We start from the raw sequence: 19,014 nt of genomic DNA, 5'->3' as shown, positions 1-19,014 counted from the left end.
TGCGATGATGACTCAATTCTTCCAGAATAGGGGTTTCTGAGTGGCTGCCGGGACTCTGGCTTCCAAATGAGCTCGTGCATCTTAACAGGGAGCGTTCAGACCACACCCCAGGTAAAAGGAAGTCTTTCCTTATTGCTTTCAAGAACTTTTAAAGGCTGGGCATTGTGGTGTTTGCCGCAAGAGGGCTTGAGGGTGAGCTGCCTGGGAGTGGATAAATGTGACTGCGTATCAAAGTGAAATGTTATCTACAGTTATGTAGAGGCAGAGCTGCTGACTGCTGAACGGAAGAAAATGCTCAGGACTGCATGTGGCATAGTGTCAATGCTAAGACAAGCTGCGATGTCTCTTTTCAATAGGAGGCTAGTGGCCATCTGTGAGTGTGGGTAGCAACATTGGAAGAAGATAACTTTTAGTAGAACAGAAAAACGGAAGGCATTGCAGCCCAAAACTGAGCAAAGGAGAAATTAGCTTTCATGGCATGGGGGCAAAGAATATCTTAAATTATTCAGGTGTCTTGTGAGAAGGTGACAGTCTCAGAGATTTTGAGTGCTTGAAATCATATTTAGGAAAAGACTTTAATCCTTTCAGCTCTAATTTCTATGATTAAAACAGTTTCCCAAGGATAGGAATGAAGATGTGATTTTAAACAGCATTGACAACTGAAAGTGTTAACTGGCATTTAACGAATGTAATGGTATTATTAACATGCATCTCTTTCTGCTTTGTGTGGAAAATTATTTTTTATCACCATAGCAATTCATTTCTGGGCTCCAGTGGAACTTGGCCACAGTATGTGGTAAATAGCATTTTTTTTTTTCCTTTCCAGAAGAAGGGATTCAGTAGTCTACGGCTCACACGTGGCTCTTCATCTAATTGTTGCATAGCGTAGCTGGTGTGATTTCAAATCCTTTTCCAACTGAAATTTTGTACAAAAAATCTGTACCTCCTTGGTAAGATAAAAGGATGCTAGGCAAAGGCAGAGAAAGGAGCCCCATGCTGACACTGAATTCCCAGCATAAACACACCTAACTGCTGCCCTTTTTACGGTGGCCCCTCTGAGGAATGTGTGTGAACAGGCATTTACTCCTGATCTTGTTCTCCAGCGGTATTCTAGGAAGATGAATGAGTCTTTAGTCCTATTACGTTGTCAGTTTTTATGGTATTCTGGAATGACATCATGTATTGGTTCAACTAGAATGATCTGAACTACTCGCCGTGATTTCCTCACTAAAACCCCTCTCCATCCATCATGGTATTGATGAGATTAGTCATACGAAGAAACCTTCCCAGAAAAAATGGGAAAAGGATGCAGAAAGGATGTTGTATTGTGTGTTGCTGATATAAGACTAGTGGGCTTTCCAAATCTCACAAAAGATCTAATGTTTGGCCCTACAAAGGAGAGCATTGACTTATTTTCTGATGATGAGCTGAAACATGATGGCAGTCATGGAATGATGACAGATATCTTTCCAGGCTGAAAAGAACATAAAAAATTAAAATTGGTTCAAAAGGGTTTGTCTGTATATTTTATACCCCCTGAGGAATATGCATTATTTTCATAAGGCATAGATGTTTCAGTTTTTTAGTTACCAAAAAGATAGCCCGTTTAGTAAGTGGTGTAGAGTTAGTTCATTAGGTCTATAACTATAACTTCAGTAATATCTTCTACAAAAAAATCCAGTCCTCTTTGTTTGATTTCTTGACCACAAAGAAAATATTCAATTAATAAGTTAGTGTCCCAGGTAGCCTGTCCCAGGGGCCCCTTGAGTTCAGTCTCACACTGAGCCACCGTGCTACCCATCTATCTCTCCAGCCCCGTCTTTCTGTCACCCAGTATCTTTTGTTTTCATAAGGATGGCCTTGTTAACATTCTCTTTTTAAAAATTATTATTTATTTATTTATTTATTCATTTTTTTTAGAGAGGAGAGACAGAGAAAGAGACAGAGAGAGAGAGAGAGAGAGAGAGAGAACGGGGAGGAGCAGGAAGCATCAACTCCCATATGTACCTTGAACAGGCAAGCACAGGTTCTCAAACTGGTGACCCTGGCATTCCAGGTTGACACTTTATCTACTGCGCCACCACAGGTCAGGCCCTGTTAACCTTCTTGTCTCACAATTCCTCAACCTTCATAATCTCAGTGTCCTTGAAGGCCAAAGCCTAGACCTTATGATAATCTGAAATTACTGTACTTCTAAATCCTAAACTCTCACAACCATTCTATGACCCGCAGCCTTTCTCCCAAACACCATGTTGTTGATCTGTTTTTGAGCCACAAAACTTCTAGTGTCTCGAATTTGTGGTTCCTCTTCTTTACCTATCTAAAATGAACCTGTCATGGTGGATCACTTGTTCTACAGTCATCGGTACTCACAGTTCCCTTACATTCATAGCACCCTTTCACTCCAAGTGTCAATTCTGTAAATGCTACAATTCACTTTCTCTGTTTCTTGGATAGACATTTGAACATCCCTGGAGAGAATATCTATTTTTTTATTTTTTTACAGAGACAGAGAGAGAGAGAGACAGAGAGAGGGATAGACAGGGACAGACAGACAGGAATAGAGAGATGAGAAGCATCAATTATTAGTTTTTTGTTGCGCCTTGCGACACCTTAGTTGTTCATTGATTGCTTTCTCATATGTGCCTTGACCGCAGGCCTTCAGCAAACCGAGTAACCCCTTGCTTGAGCCAGCAACCTTGGGTCCAAGCTGATGAGTTTTTTTCTCAAACCAGATGAGCCCTTGCTCAAGCTGGTGACCTCAGGGTCTTAAACCTGGGTCCTTCTGCATCCCAGTTTGATGCTCTATCCACTGCGCCACCACCTGGTCAGGCATCCTGGAGAGAATATCAAAAAGCTAAGCAAACTGCTTCACTACAGATCCTTTGATTTACATTTGGGTTGGGCCCTCAGCGCAGTCAGTAAGTCCTTTTATTTGCTGATGGTTGGTCCACTTTCCTATTTTTTTTTTTTTTTATGTGCCTTGGCCGTGGGCCTTCAGCAGACCGAGTAATCCCTTGCTGGAGCCAGCGACATTGGGCTCAAGCTGGTGAGCTTTTTGCTCAAACCAGATGAGCCCGTGCTCAAGCTGGCGACCTCGGGGTCTCGAACCTGGGTCTTCTGCATCCCAGTCCAACGCTCTATCCACTGCGCCACCGCCTGGTCCCTCTTTCCTATTGCTGTCAGTGATCTTCCAGGCTTTCCTATTTTCTTTAAAATCCTATGCCACCTTTATTAGTTCCTCCTCTGCTGCTGGATCACTTGTTAATAGAATCTGGAGGTTCAGCCTTGGACCTCTCCTTTCCCACTAGTGCCTACTCCCTTGCTATTCTCCTCTAGTCTTGTGACTTTAAATACCGTGTATTGGTTAACAGCCCCCATAATTTTATCTCCAGCACGAACTTCCCTCTAGTCTCACTCCCTTTTCCACCTTTCCCCTTGGCTACATATTTGGCATATCAAATTTGATCTTTATTCTCAAACCAGCCTCACCTGTTTTTTCACCATTTCAGTGAATACTAATGTATTATTTTAAAAATTATTTAGGTCAAGCTTTTTGTGTGTGTGTGTGACAGAGAGAGGGACAGATAGAGACAGACAAACCAGAAGGGAGAGAGATGAGAAGCATCAATTCTTTGTTGTGGCTCCTTAGTTTCTCATTGATTGCTTTCTCATATGTGCTTTGACCTGGGAGCTACAGCAGCCCGAGTGACCCCTTGCTCAAGCCAGTGACCTTGGGTCCAAGCTGGTGAGCTTTGCTCAAACCAGATCAGCCTGCACTCAAGCTGGCAACCTCGGGGTTTTGAACCTGGGTCCTCCGCCTCTCAGTCCAGCACTCTATCCACTGTGCCACTGCCTAGTCAGGCTAAGTCAAACATTTTGTACTCATTTTGACTCTTTTCTACTTCTTATATCCCACATCTACATCTTCAAAAAATTCTAAGGTTTTTCTTTAAAATATAGCCAGAAACTTAACACTCCTCATTATTACTGCAGCAATCCAACTTCAACCTGACATTTTGTCTCCTGTGAGTTATTGCAATGGCCTTACAGCCAGTCTTCCTAGCTTGTAAATATTGAAAATATTATATATTTTACATATATTTTTTTTTACTGCTCAGACATGATCAAAGTTAAAGGGCATTTGGGATAAGGTCCAAGTTGTCCAAGGCATAGAAAGGTGGTACAGCTTGGAGGTACAGGAGAGTGGGGATCTCCCCAGGGCATAGCATGTATTCTGCGACAGAGGCATGGAGCAGCACAGGGGCAGTGCTGCTCTGACTACATAGATGGGGCTGGTCTGATCATGGACATTGATGGTATTGAAATAGATTTATCAACTTCCCACTTCTCCCACTCTATCACATCTACGAGCTTTCCTTTATCTTAGTTCATTTTTTCTGGACTCCTTTCTCTTGTTTTCTTAACTTTTTCTGCCTGTTCGCTCCAAGACCTTGCTGCACTTTTATTCTCTACTGGTTCCTTCCTTCAGTGTGCAGACATGTTCAAGTTCGTCCCATTGCAGACCGAAGGCACCTCTTGAACTCTACTTTCCTGTCTAACTACTGTTAACCGTTCTCCTTACTTCTCAGCCAGACTTCTTGAAAGAGAAATCTACAGCCCCATCTTCTCTTTCTCCCTTTCATTTAGACCTCAATTGGCCATTTTTGGTTGTTTTCCCTTGTCTCTAGCCTTGTGTCTTTCAAAACTATTTCTATTTAAAACTCTAGTGTGACTATATCATTTCTTATTTATTTGTTTATTTATTTATTTGTTTGTTTGTTTATTTATTTATTTATTTATTTATTATGAAGTGAGAGGTGAGGAGGCAGAGACAGACTCCTGCATGCATCGCAACCTGAGTCCACCCGGCAAGCCCCTTACTGGGTGATGTTCTGCTTATCTGGGCCACTGCTCTGTTGCCTTGGAATTGAGCTATTTTAGCACCTGAGGCGAGGCCATGGAGCCATCCTCAGCACCCGGGGCCAACTTTGCTGGAACCATTCAAGCCATGGCTGTGGGAAAGGAAGAGTGAGACAGAGATAGAGGGGGTGGAGAAGGGGTGGAAAAGCTGATGTTCCTTCTCCTATGTGCCTTGACTGTGAATTGACCCTGAGACTTCCACATGCTGGGCTGATGCTGTACCACTGAGCCAACCAACCAGGGTCTACAATTTCATTTCATAATCAACAACCCATGAACGGTTCTCTGTTGTTGATAGGTAGGACAAAATGCAAGCTTGATCTACACCCCACTGCTGCTTCTTTCCACACTTTCTCTCAGCTGGATTTTTCAGCCTGGGACACATTAATCTTCATCTTTCCTGGAACTTATATTTCAGGTGGTTTTTTTCCAGAGCTTCCTAGGGGCAGGATAGGAACCCCTCCTCACTTTCCCCTCAATATTCTGTGCACGCCCCTTTTCTATTTGTGAGAGGCCTACTGATTGTTGCCTGTTCACTGTTGTATCCCTACCTGCTGATCACGTGCAACACAGAAAATACTTAACAAAATTATTTTTAAACAAATAAAGAATGAATGAAAGACAAAATATATCCTTTAGCAGGCATTTACAACCTGATAGCCAGGAAAGCATACTTCTAATTTTAAATCTATATTTAGCATCTCATTAATGATAAATGTTGAAAGTTTCTTGTATGCTTGGTGATTATGAGTCAGACTGAACCTGCTAACCCGGAGTTAAATGGATCAAAGTCCATTTTGAAACAGACCGGAAGCTGTATCTGATGAACCTGTTGTTGTCTTGTCATCTCTACAACAGGATCTTCCTGATACACTCTAGCTGGGTTTTTTTGGCCACCATACCCATGATCACAGGACAATAGGCAATCTATCAAAATAAATGAGATAATTATCATAGTGTATAGAGAAACAGTCAAGATAAACATTTGACAGGACTAAAAGTTTGATTTGTTACGTGTCTCATAGGTCTCTTCCGGTGACTCTGAAGCCAAACCTCCGCTCTTCACATTTGTCCCCACTGTCAGAAGACTACCAACCCACTCGGAGTTGGCTGACAAATCTAAATTCCTTGTTAAAATTCCTGAGGAACTAAGTGATAAGAATCCAGAAACTGTAAATAGGGTAGGATTATTCTTTATTCTTTTTTATATCAAGCAATTAACATTAAATTATCCATAATAATTACTTGGAAATTTGTATAAAGGTTTGTTTCCTCTGCTTCGTGTGAAATGACTATGAAATCTAAGGTTGACTAAACATATAATTATGTAACAGGAGTTTAAATGTTGTCTAATCCTAGGTTCTGATACATATTCTCAATCCTTTAGAGTTGATGATATCCTATTTTTTTTGCCTTCTGCCATTTCCCCTTCTTTCAAGGGTATCTTAAAATAATGAAAACAGAATTAAAAAGAAGTTTAAGTTTTGAAAGAAAATACAAGATAAAACATTAAGGTACTACTATTTCACATGTAATAAATTGACAACATGTTGGGGCAGTTGGGAAGATATTGGCATATTCCCATTTTGCTGCTAATTTTGTGAATATGTACCATTTTAGTGGAAAACCTTTATCCCTTGTCATAAAATTATTCACATCTTTCAATAACCTAACTCTTGGAAATGTATCCCAAAAAATAAGATAAAAGAAGAAAAATATATAGGGAAATAATTAGGGAAAATATGTAGAAAAATAATTAGGGAACAATAAAAATAGCCTAATACCAGAAAAGTTAAGAATATGATAATTAATATTACCTTGACAAAGTTATGATTATAGTGATTATGTAGTTCCATGGAAAAATGTTAACCTTGTAATAGCATTTGACAAAATAGGTTATACAGTTGAATTTATACCCTGATTATACCTATCTAAAATGAGACCAAGACTGAAAATAAAGGTAAAACAAACACAAAGCTGAGAATGATTTGTGCTAGACTAATGATATCATGGATTAAAAAAATATTTTTTAAATGTGTTTTAATACTGTCTTATTTTAAATAAAATGTGACTTGGGGAACTTGATATCCTTGAGCCAACTGCAAGGGCATAAAATAATCTGGTTTACTTTGTATGAAAACATCTTGTCTAGGAGGTAGTAATATAAATATAATATATCTGTGATTCTGGGATTTTCAATGCTATCTTATTTCAAAGACCACTGGGGCCAAATACTTACAGAGAAATCTTGAATATTATATAAGGCACTTCTGGGAAGTTTCTCCCTAACAGTACTCAACTACATATATTCATGTGATCCTTTATTATTAGGTACTATGATTATGTGAGACTGTGGATGTATGAACCAATTTTGGTTGCACATTCCAAAGCTTCCTGTGATGATGATATTCATCTGATGAGTTCAATGATACACAAACAACTACTTTATTAAAACAAGTTTCAAGTTTTTTCTTTCTATCTTTTAAACAATTCAGTATTGCCATTGAATAGGGTAAATACTCCCTTATTCTTTCTATATTTAATGACTGTTTGCTGGACACATGTAATGTGCTTGGTGCTGTGGATTCTGAGTGAATCAAGTCATCTCATATAACTTAGTTGTTACTGGGAATGCAGACAATGAAAAAACTGAGAAGTATATAATAAAATCTCAGGTAGTGATAAATGCTGTAAAAATATGTCAGAGAAAAGGAAAAGAGTGCTAGACTATGGCAGAGGGAGTTATATATATACATATATATAAACATATATAATTTATATTATATTATATATAATAATATATATTTTATATATAATAATTTTTTCAAAAATGTTCAATTTTTGCCAGCTTTAAAAATTATTTTATTATTTTTCATAACAAGAGAGTTGTTACTGAATACTTATATTTTTAATTTAAACTTCCCTCAAATTTGGGTTTTTGTTATTACATAGTTTTGTGATGAGTATGTAAAATGACTATTATAAAAAAAAAAAATCTTAATTAGAGGCATTTGTGTTTTATCTTGAATATAATCATAGTTGAGAAGTGTGGAAGTGGTGTGTACACTCACATCCTTAGATTAGTTATACTAATCAGTGGTTTGGCTTCTTTTCTGTCTTTACCTACAGAATATATATATAATCACACATTAAATTAATGACAATAGTTGAAATTATTTTAGTTTTATTAGTGTCTTCTTTAGCTTTCTATATTGAAGTAGTTTTAAACTTGAAGAAAAGTTTGAAAGAACACTAGTATCCTAGAATGGTTATTAGAACCAAGAAAATTAACATTGGGTCTTTTAAACATAATCTTCGCATATATAGCTATTAACACTTTAGAAAAAAGTATTTTGGTAGCATGATAAAGCTGTTTTACTCCTGTTCTTATAAACCTTCTATTTTTTTTCATAGAAAATTGGATAGGAAAAGATTTAGAATTTCAAATCCAAAATAAAATAACAGTAAAAAAAACTTTGTACTCAAAATATCTATCTTTTTTTTTTTTGGTGTATTATTCACAAGTTTTTCCTAATGAACTTAGATTGTTTTGTCTGAATATCTGTGCATTTTGTTCTGATTTTATTTTTCCTCTCAGACTTTTAGAAATTTTATATTATTTTTGAACCTTTCAGTAAGATTTCCCTTCTCCTCTAGCTTAAACAGAATCTAGAGGCTTTGCTTGACCATTAAATCCTGACCAATCTCTCTTTGTTTCATGAATGTCTTCATAAAAAACACTGGTCTAAAAAACAAAAAAACAAAACAAAACAAAACAAAAAAAAACACGTTGGTCTCTTTCTCTCTTTTTAAAAATTATCTCATGCTTTATTTGAAGGCAGCTTTGTTTGTTGATATTGACTCTATTTGTTTGGGTTTGGACCAGAATAAACAGGTGGGCTAGTAAAAGTAAAACCATTAACTTTAACCTAATCTCTTTTCAGCCAATCTGGTTTTTAAATATGCTTTTAAAGATTCTTATTCTTGGAGATTACTATTAGCAGATTAAGCTTTTAAGTGTATATACAAAAAAGAAGCATGTGTCAAACCGATTTTAATGCTTTTATGTCTCTACATTGATTGCAGTCTAATTTCGGTGAGTACTTGACCTCAAATCCTGGGAGCCAACAGGAGAGAGACCAAGGGACATTGACTTATCCTTCAGAGGTCTGCAGAAAGACTTCACAAGGAAGGGAATTTAAAGCAAACAAACCTCAAGGAATGCAGCAAAGTGACCTCTTCAAAGCCGAATATGTCTTTACCGTGGATTCTGAAGGGGAAGAAGAAGCTACAAGCAGAAAAGGTGACCAAAGCTCTCCGGGGAGAATGGGTACCACAGTGACTCGGCCCAAGTCTCTAGCAATCTCCTCAAGTCTGGTCTCTGATGTGGTGCGTCCCAAAACACGGGCCACACAGCTCCAGGCCCCGTCATATCTTGAAATGCCTCATGGGGTGGCTTCTCAGCAAAAGCACGGGCAGGTAGGTTTTTCTTATATAAAAAAATATTTTGTACATACCCTTTGTTCTAGACTGTCTGAGAAGGCTTTCCTGGTCAAGGCATAGAAGCATCTGAAGGAAAAAGACATTAGAAAACCCAAATCATCACAGTGTAAATATAGGTACTAACTTTATAAGACAAAAGGGATTATACAATTATACTGTGAATTGGCTGAAGAGAAAAATGTAAAACATTTAGCTGGAGTGGATTTCAGGGAATATTACCTCTTCCTTTTGAACAATTCTTGGGAAGGTTAAATTATTTTCTTATCAGTCAGGTAAAAATGAATCCACGTATAGAATTGTCTATAGATTAACATTATTAGTTAGCCATAATTTATTAAGCTGTTCGTAAAACAAACAAAAAAAATTGTCTTTTGGTTGTTAACCTTTTCATAGCCTAACCTAAATGTCATTTTCTAGCCACATCTTACACCTCTTTTCTTAGCTCCGCTATATTATCACCAACATTCACAGTTCAGACCTTTCTATCTTGAGTTCTTGTTTCCCCTGTGTGTAATCTTTCTTCCCCGGCCCCCAGGCCATTTTGGCCTAGGCTACTTGATGCTCTAAACTCAGCTCAGGTAGCACTTTTCCTAGAGACACTCCCTGGTTTTCTCCTTCATCTTTGCTTTTTAAAATTTATTTATTTATTTTTGTATTTTTCCGAAGCTGGAAACGGGGAGAGACAGTCAGACAGACTCCCGCATGCACCCGACCTCGATCCACCCGGCACGCCCACCAGGGGGCGATGCTCTGCCCCTCCGGGGCGTCGCTCTGCCACGACCAGAGCCACTCTAGTGCCTGGGGCAGAGGCCAAGGAGCCATCCCCAGCGCCCGGGCCATCCCTGCTCCAACAGAGCCCTGCTGCGGGAGGGGAAGAGAGAGACAGAGAGGAAGGAGAGGGGGAGGGGTGGAGAAGCAGATGGGCGCCTCTCCTGTGTGCCCTGGCTAGAATCGAACCCGGGACCCCTTGCATGCTAGGCCGACCGGCCAGGGCCACTTTTTTTTAAAATATATAGCTTTGTAGTCTTTTAAAAAAATCTTCACTATATCTCCTCTTGACTTTGCTATAATAATTGATTTTACCTTTCTTCCTAACTAGACTGAGAACAACTTGAAGTCAAAGTCTGTTTCCTGTTTATTTCACTAACCACAACACTTAGGGCAGTGTCTTGAACATAGGTGACATTCAGTAAGGTGCACAAAAAGAAAAATACTTAGAAGTTTACATCTTTGAAATTCATTCTCCCACATTGACTCCTTCATGAAGTCTGCTTTGGTATTTTCAGTGAAAGCAAACTCTTCCTCAATTTAATTCTGATAACATTTTCCCCCCCCCCGAACCTCTTTTATCACCTTTATCCTATTACAGCATGGATTGTAACTATTTAGGTCCATGCCTTATCTTCCCTAGCAGACTGTAAATACCTTATAGGTAAAGATCCTGTTAAATCCATTTCTATTAAACATTCTGTTCCCTACAATGGTTACTGTATTATTTTGAACATTGTCAGTATAAATATTGGGTTGAGTATATTTTTGAATTCCAAATCTTTTTGTCAGAGTGGTATGTTTAAGTAAAAGCACATTTTATTTTTACAGATTCCTAAGAATTAAAATAGAAAAGTGTGAGTCAAAAGTAAAAATGCTGTGTAAGCAGTTGAATTAAAATCCTTATGAATAAATTTCAGAAAAAGGGTAATGTTTCTGAATATTGGTATAAAGGTATAAGAACTGTCTTAGTTAGGGGTAGTATTGGAGTTCAAAGAGAGTTCATGTATACACACATGCAAACACAGAGTGATTTGTCTGAATCACCCATGATAAAATCTGGAGTTAAGGCAATGAGAGAAGGAATAAGAGGACAAACTTATGGCGTAGAGTTAGTTGGATTGTTTTATTGACAATATGTGAGTTCTGAATATTGGTATAAAGGTATAAGAACTGTCTTAGTTAGGGGTAGTATTGGAGTTCAAAGAGGGTTCATGTATACACACATGCAAACACAGAGTGATTTGTCTGAATCACCCATGATAAAATCTGGAGTTAAGGCAATGAGAGAAGGAATAAGAGGACAAACTTATGGCATAGAGTTAGTTGGATTGTTTTATTGACAATATGTGAGGAACGTCAATAATGCATGAAATTTATAACCAAGAAATTAGGTGAATGTTGGATTAATTGGAGAAAGAATAACAGGTCTTGGGAAGGGATCAGAAGAGGTAAGACATCGAAGGGGAGTTTGAGATGCTTTGTTAGCATGGCATGATCTCTGAAAGGAAGGTGGGAGCAGCATCTGGAGCCAAGGAGAGAGATGGGAAACTGGAGATATTTGCTGCATAAATTAAAGCCACAAGAATGGAGATATTTACTCGTGGAAAGAATGTCGAACAAGAAGACAGAAGATCCAAGCCGGAAACAGTAAAAATACAAAGGGCTTGGGAAAGAAGAGAAGTGACTGAAAAAGACTGAGAAGGGACCAAAGAAGCTGGAGAGGGGTTCACGCAATAAAAGCTAAAGGGGCTTCTCACAGGAAGAGGAGTCTATAAACAAGATCAAATAACTAAGTACAGTGTATGTCTTATTTCATTAAGTCTATTGATTTTTTTAAAGTTAGTTCAGTATTTTTTATAGACCTCAAATGAATCTGGTATCAATTATATCAACTTGGAAATACAAAATAATAACTGATGACTTGTACAATAATAAGCTAATAATATATATTATTAGCTTATTATTGTACAAGTCATCAGTTATTATTATTATTATTTTTTCTTTTCCAAGTAAGAGGAGGAGAACTAGAGAAACTCCCACATGTGCCTGACAGGGATCCACCTGGCGACCCTTGTCTGGGTCTGATGCTCTGACCATCTGGGGCCATGCTCTAACCCAGCTATTTTTAGGACCTGAGGTAGAGGCTCTATAGAGCCATTTTTAGTGCTTGGATAAGATGTGCTCAAACCAAAGGTACCATGGCTGCAGGAGAGGAAGGGGGGGGGAGAAAATCAGATGGTTGCTTCCTCTGTGTGCCCTGACCTGGCATTGAGCCTGGAACATCCACATGCTGGGCTGGTGCTTTACCACTGAGATAACTGGGCAAGGCTAAATAATTTACTATATTTAAGAAGTCTAAGAAGGCAGCATGTTTTGGGGTACAAGGCAAAGAATATGTGAGAAGGGAGAGGGTTCATCTATTGGTTCAAATGCAGCTTGGATATAAGAAAAGGAGATACATGAAAAATAGGATCAGAATTGGCTGAGGTCAAATAATGTTATGACATAAAATTCTGGGAAATTTGGACGTTAGCTCAAATTAGTGCCTGGGTTTCATGGATTCATGGAAAAAAATTACAACCAATTACTTGGATAGGGCATTATGCATGGAAGTCTTCCTTATACCCCTAGGCCTCAGTGTTATAATGAAATACCCTATTCATAACCAGCATGTTGTATTAAAGTAGCCTTTATATGTCTCTATTATTTCAGCATATTTGTGAGCCTCATTATGACAAAAAGAAATCTTCTTGCCTTCTGGTCCCTATCCCCTAACACAGTGCCTGGGACACTGGTAGGTGCTTAGAAAGTTTCTGATGAATGGATAAGTGAATGAACGATTCTCCTTTTCACATGATCTTGTGACATAAATAGGGATTACACATCATTATATAAACTGTCTTAACTCATAAGTGAGAGAAACTGTCATAGAGTATGAAAGCCTAGGACTCCTGCCTCATAGTTTAGCTCCTGCTCCACATTTTTCTTATTAAAACAAATCATCTGTCCATAGATTTTGGCCTTAGAGATTCAGAGATTGAAGACTTTGAAAAAAGCCGGTGGGTTTGACTTCCACGTTGGATTCTGTGAACTGCTGGGAGGACCAGCTTAGAGGGACAGAAGTAGTTCCTGGAAAATGGCATGCATATAAGATGCCAGGAAGCCATGTGCACCCGGCCATTACCTAGACGACACTCTATCCTCATGCAGAGCAGAGCTATGTGGGGCCAGACAGTGCAGAAAATGAAAAGGGAGTCTGGCTTGCTAACATAATTGAGAGGGGATCCATGTAGTAACTCAGATTGGTGGACCCTCTCGATCCTATAACTGCCGAGATAGTTGTGATGGTTAAATATGTAGAGGCCCTCGTTTTTTTGTTATATACATTCCTGACCAAGTGATTTTAAAAAATGTATTTATTTTTGAATGTAAATATAGTTCACTACAATATTATATTAGTTTCAGGTATAATATAGTGATTCAACTTTACAACGTGATCAGCACACTACAGTCTATTAACCATGTCACCGTGCAAATTTTTCACCTAATATTGAATATATCCCCTTTTGCCTTTGAATACAATCATCAGGGGTGATTTTTTTTTTTTTTTTTACAACCTTTCTCTAGTAATCTTCCCATGGCCACTTTCCCATTTCCCTTCTTGCTCAGGGTGAGGATAGGATTCTGCCCTCCTAACCTTTTTGTCACCTTCTATGGAGAGTGAGACTGGACACACTTAAGAGAGTATTTCTGACTCAGTGGGAGGCCCCAAGCTCTGCTCCGATGCTGGAAGAAACCTTATCTAGTGTCCTGTTGCTTTGACTGGCAGAAACATCATTTGTACCATTAGCTCAAGAGACAGAGGAAGTACATTTATGGAAAATCAAGTTGCTTTGATAATTCCAGCAGAAAAATCATGGAGCCTTTTAAAAAGAGAGTCTCCTGGCTTGATATCAGACTTCAATTTTTTTCTCCCCAGTGAGGTAAGACTGAAATGGCTATCAGAGCCACTGCCCTTTCGGCCTGCTACCCACCCTCACTGCCTGGAGTCGATAGCAGACTCAGAGTCAAACACTGAGGCAGGTGAGGAGGCCTTCTTTAAGGAGACACTGTCTTCTTGTTCATACGTCGACAGGACACTTCTTCCTTCCTGCAGGAAGGCAATATACCATGCACTAGGGGAATAAACTTTAAAAGCCTCAGTGCCTTCCTTCAAGGAACTTAAAAAACAAACAAACCCAGAACAGATGCACCTGAAAACAATGGCAATGAAAGGTAACATGTTCAAAGAAGAATGGGAAATGGAGGGAGAAGACACCTAAATCAGCCTTGTACCTCAGGAGAGATTCCCGTCATAGGAGCTGAAATGTAGAGCCTGAGTGCAAACAGGCAGCGCGAGGCGGTCCTGGGACTGGGCAGAGAAGCCCATGTGTATGAAGAAGAGGGTAAAAAAGAGGACTTTGATGAGTAGAGGTCACAGGGGAAGCGTTTTGAAAGGGAGGGAGATTTCGGAAGTGTCAGATTCTAGAGAGAAATCAGAAAAGATACAGGATTCAAGTGCCTTTTGGGTTTAGGAAATGACGAGTCATTGTAGACATTGGTGATAACAATGTCTTTGGGGAACTCTTAGGAAGCCAGTGCCTTAACAGAGTAGCAGAAATTTAGTGACTTAAAAAGAAAACATATTCATTTATTTAATTTATCTTCTTTGCTACTTTGATCTCTAACCTTTTGATTCACTTTTAAGGAACTCACTTGATTAGGTCCTACCCACACAGGATAATCTCCTGTTTGATTAATTTAAAGTCACCTGATTAGGGACTTGACACCTGCAGAATTCCTTCATGTTTGCCAGGTTCTGTTAAAAGCAAGTCACAGCTTCCACCCATACTCAAGAGGAGGCTGTTATACAAGAGTGGGGTTCTGGGAAGTCACTTTAGGGTGTGTTGGCCACAAGACAGAAATCAAAACAGTAACAGCATGGTGTTGATGTAACTATCAGGACAGGGGTCTATAACTGGGAAAGGCAGGATCCACAAAGATCTTAGTTTATGTGTGCACACACATTTTCAATTAGCTCTGCTACTTAACAAACTGTGCCAAAATTTAATGTTTCTAAACAACAATCTCCTATTTTGCTCCGAAATCTGCCAGGCAGCAATTTGGCTAGATTCAGCTGGGGGGGTTCTGCAGGTCCAGGTCAGGCTTAGCTGTTCTTCGCTGTGGTTTGTGAATACGTCCGCGACTGGCTGCTGGCTTGGTGGGTAGGTGGGTAGCTGTCTGAGTAGCTGAGATGTGTGTGGCCTTTCATTTTCCAGGAGACAAGCGTGGGCTCACTCACATTATGGCAATGCTCTGCACTCAGCCAGCCAGTAAGCTCCCAGGCCCAGGGCTCTTCTAACCACTGCTGCTTGTATCACATTTGCTAATGTTTTGTTGGCCAAAACAAATTCTATGGCCAGTTGAGATTAAGGGGTGAGAAGAAGGACTTTGTTTCTTTCATGAAAAGACGAGAGAATGGTGGAATTTTTTTTACTACATATTGTTTATTATAATGTTTTGAAAGATTGAAAGAATTCTGCTTTATATTTATGTTAAGATGAAAGAGCTAGTAAAAAAGAAAGAAAAGGGCAAAAGAAAATACTGATGAAATATGATCCCAAAGAAGGCAGGAGCTTCTGTGATTCAGAAAACATAGACAAAATTTACCTTTAAAAAGTAAAAAGTCATAATTTTTCTTAGAATAAAGAAAAAGAAATGAGGGTATAGCTAAAGAAATTGAATTTCCAGCACTGGTCAGTTGGCTCATTGGATAGAGCATCAACCCGGCTTATGGACATCCCAGGTTCGATCCCCAGTCAGGGCACACAAGAGAAACAACCATCTACTTCTCTTCACCTCCCTTTTCCCCTTCTCTCTCTCTTCACTTCCTGCAGCCAGTGGCTCAATTGATTTGAGCATCAGCTCAGGTGCTGAGGAAGGCTCGGTGGGTCTGAGTGTTGGCCCCATATGGGCATTGATGGGTGGATCCCAGTCAGGGCGCATGCGGGAGTCTGTCTCACTATTTCCCCTCCTCTCACGTAAAAAAACTGGGTTTCTGTGGTAATCTCAGTTTTTCTGAAAGAAAAGGAATCTAGGATTTCTGCTGAATACAGTGAGGGAATAATGGGAAAGGGTTTATGATGAATGTTAACTTTTCAGAAGACCTGTTGTTCAGGCAGGAGAGAAAGCAGAAGTCCAAACAAAATTAAAAAAGCAACCAACAAAAATGCTTAGATGTACAGAGCCCAGTTGAGACCACAGAACTTAAATTTATGATGACACCAATCCACAGTGCCTCACCCATCCTCTGTGTGAATTAGAGAACGGTGCCCCTTCTGCACAGGTACAAGGAAGTTCAGCCCTGCTGTCAGCTGGCACCCTTGTACAGACCAAGTCTATAAATTAAGTTCAAGAGAGTTGTGTTATATTTTTTAATAGCAGCTTTAAGTAGAATAGACGTAGGAATATAATGACAGTTGGTGGGGATGATTTAAGAATGGAGATTTGCCAAGTGGATTGCTGGAAGAACAAGAGGGCTAGAATGTTGACAATACTGACAAGAAAGTTTAGATTGAACAAAATATTACTAAAACCTAAAATGAAAAATACCAGGGGATGAAGGAGATGATAAGGAAAGATCTTTAGTTCATGGTAGACACTGAGAAGTTATTGATAACATTTTGAGCATAGGTATACTTTGATCAGATTATAAAAGATCAATCTGATGATAGGTTGAATGGGGTGCAACTAGAATTAGAAATACCAAAAATATTATTTAAAAGTTTAGGTAAGAAAGAGAATCTGCCCAGTGACATTATGAGTGTCCTCTGGTGAGAAGAGGACTGATCAAGAGGTAAGTTTAGGAGGCCAGGCTGCCATAATGTCGTGCTTGTGTGTGAGACAGAAGGCAATCTGAGGTTGCTGCCTTGCGTGGCTGTGCGGATTCAGGAAGAAAAGCAAACTATATGGAACAAGATTTGGTGCTGTTCAAATTGTGGAAACTATTCAGAACTTTGAGGAGCAGCAGATCAATCACTTTAGTTTTTATTCAGATGCTTTGGAATTTCATAGATACATTAGAGTATATATAGCAGCAGTTAACTTTGATTGAATAAAATTACAAGGCAGCTTCACAATAGAGATTGGTTGTTAAAATAACCAAGACCTCTATTATATAGGATCTAAGGGTAGATTTATGATTAAGATTATTCACTTGATGACAGCAGAACATTTCAAGTATCCTCTGTTACTGAGATTGTTGCAAATGTATTCCAGAGTTCAGGATAGTCTTTCTAGGAAAAGAGAGTTTTGAGAATGACTTTGGAGGAGGTGTGTGGTAAGGGAGCTCAAGGAATCAGAGGAGGGGTTAGGATTGGAGAACATAGTTAGGGGTAGCTCTGGGAGGTGTTTGAAGCAAAGGAATAAACAAATATTGTGTTAGAAAGAGATAGTGGAGAAGGAGAACAGGAATTAGGGAGAAGGAATTAGAGCATCAGTAATTTTTACAAACCTAGTAATAAACAACATGAGGCGTTATTAATGGGAGAGAATAAAGGGACGGAAATAATTTGTAGACACAAATGGAGAACTAAGGGGTTTACAGGAAAGAGGTAAAATAAAGTCTGGGCTACTTGACTGAGCATTTGACAGATGTCCAATCTTTCTGGATAAAATTATTCATGTCTTTAGCTTCAATTTTTAAAAAGTTATTAATGAGAGGAACTCAGGACAATGGATAGTTTCATTAAAAATGAATTTTTTTTTTTAACTCAATGAGAGGAGAGGAGGCAGAGACAGACTTACACATGCATGCTGAACAGAATACACCCAGAAAGTCCAGTAGGGGCATGTGCTCTGCACATCTGGGGCATTTCTCCATTGCTCAGCAGCCGAGCTCTTCTTAGCACCTGAGGCAGAGGCCATGGAGCCATCCTCAGCGTCTGGGGCCAACTCGCTGCAATCTAGCCATGGCTGCAGGAGGGAAACAGTGAGAGAGAGAGAGAAAGAGAGAAGTGAGAGGGGATGGAGTGGAGAAGCAGATGGGGGCTTCTTCTGTGTGCCATGACTGGGAATTAAACGCAGGACATCCAAATACTAGGCTGATGCTCTACCACTGAGCCAACTGTCCAGGGCCAAAAATGAATTCTTAACTTCTGGGAATTTTATAAAAAATATGGTGTATTTGCAAACTAGAAATGAATATATTACCAATAGTTATAATATTGAATAGAAAAATATAAAATATGTAAATTAACATAAACATAATTAATATAAACATAATATTTTTAGACTTTTCAGAATTTTTCTCTTAAAAGTTCTTTATAATGAACTATTAAAAAGTAAAGTAAATTCTGAGTTATTTATACTAGGTAAAATATAAATTAATATAGTAGAAAATTTGGTAATTAGAGTCCATATTTTTGAGAAAGTTTGAGGGAACTTTCTTTTCCTCTGAATAATACCCTCAAAATTACAGCCTTCTGACTTTGATGTGATACTTTGTTGAATAATCTGGATGAATTGGTGAGTTTGTTGTAAAACATTGAAGTTATTTGAAAACATGACTGAAAAGATAATGGAATTTGGGGGTTTTTATTTTTAATTTTTAAAATTCTCTACCAAAAGCTATGGCAAACATGAAAAGGCACCCTATGGGGTCTTGATATTTCTTCATTCCTTCTCTGAAGAGAGACCATCATTAGAAACAATAAGAGAAGACTTTTCATTTATGGCTAATCACAAGGAACAGTTATATATAACCTTTGGCTTAGCAAA

At 38.8% G+C, this 19,014-nt stretch overlaps 1 protein-coding gene across 12 annotated transcripts in view; it reads left to right on the top strand.

Moving 5' to 3' along the window:
* The window catches only part of MLIP (muscular LMNA interacting protein), a 270,123-nt gene that overhangs the window by 119,064 nt on the left and 132,045 nt on the right, over positions 1-19,014 (top strand). For 9 of the 12 annotated variants that reach the window (XM_066359164.1, XM_066359158.1, XM_066359156.1 and 6 more), the window contains exons 2-3: positions 5,949-6,104; positions 9,010-9,402. In XM_066359164.1, the coding sequence (XP_066215261.1) occupies positions 5,949-6,104; positions 9,010-9,402 (549 nt within the window). The remainder of the gene's footprint in view (positions 1-5,948; positions 6,105-9,009; positions 9,403-19,014) is intronic. The other 3 variants (XM_066359166.1, XM_066359161.1, XM_066359165.1) reach the window with 1 other exon arrangement.

Source organism: Saccopteryx leptura, chromosome 1 (genome assembly GCF_036850995.1).
Source record: "Saccopteryx leptura isolate mSacLep1 chromosome 1, mSacLep1_pri_phased_curated, whole genome shotgun sequence".
NCBI classification, from domain to species: domain Eukaryota; kingdom Metazoa; phylum Chordata; class Mammalia; order Chiroptera; family Emballonuridae; genus Saccopteryx; species Saccopteryx leptura.
Note: the sequence above shows the minus strand (reverse complement) of the source record. Positions and strands in the feature narration are given on the sequence as shown.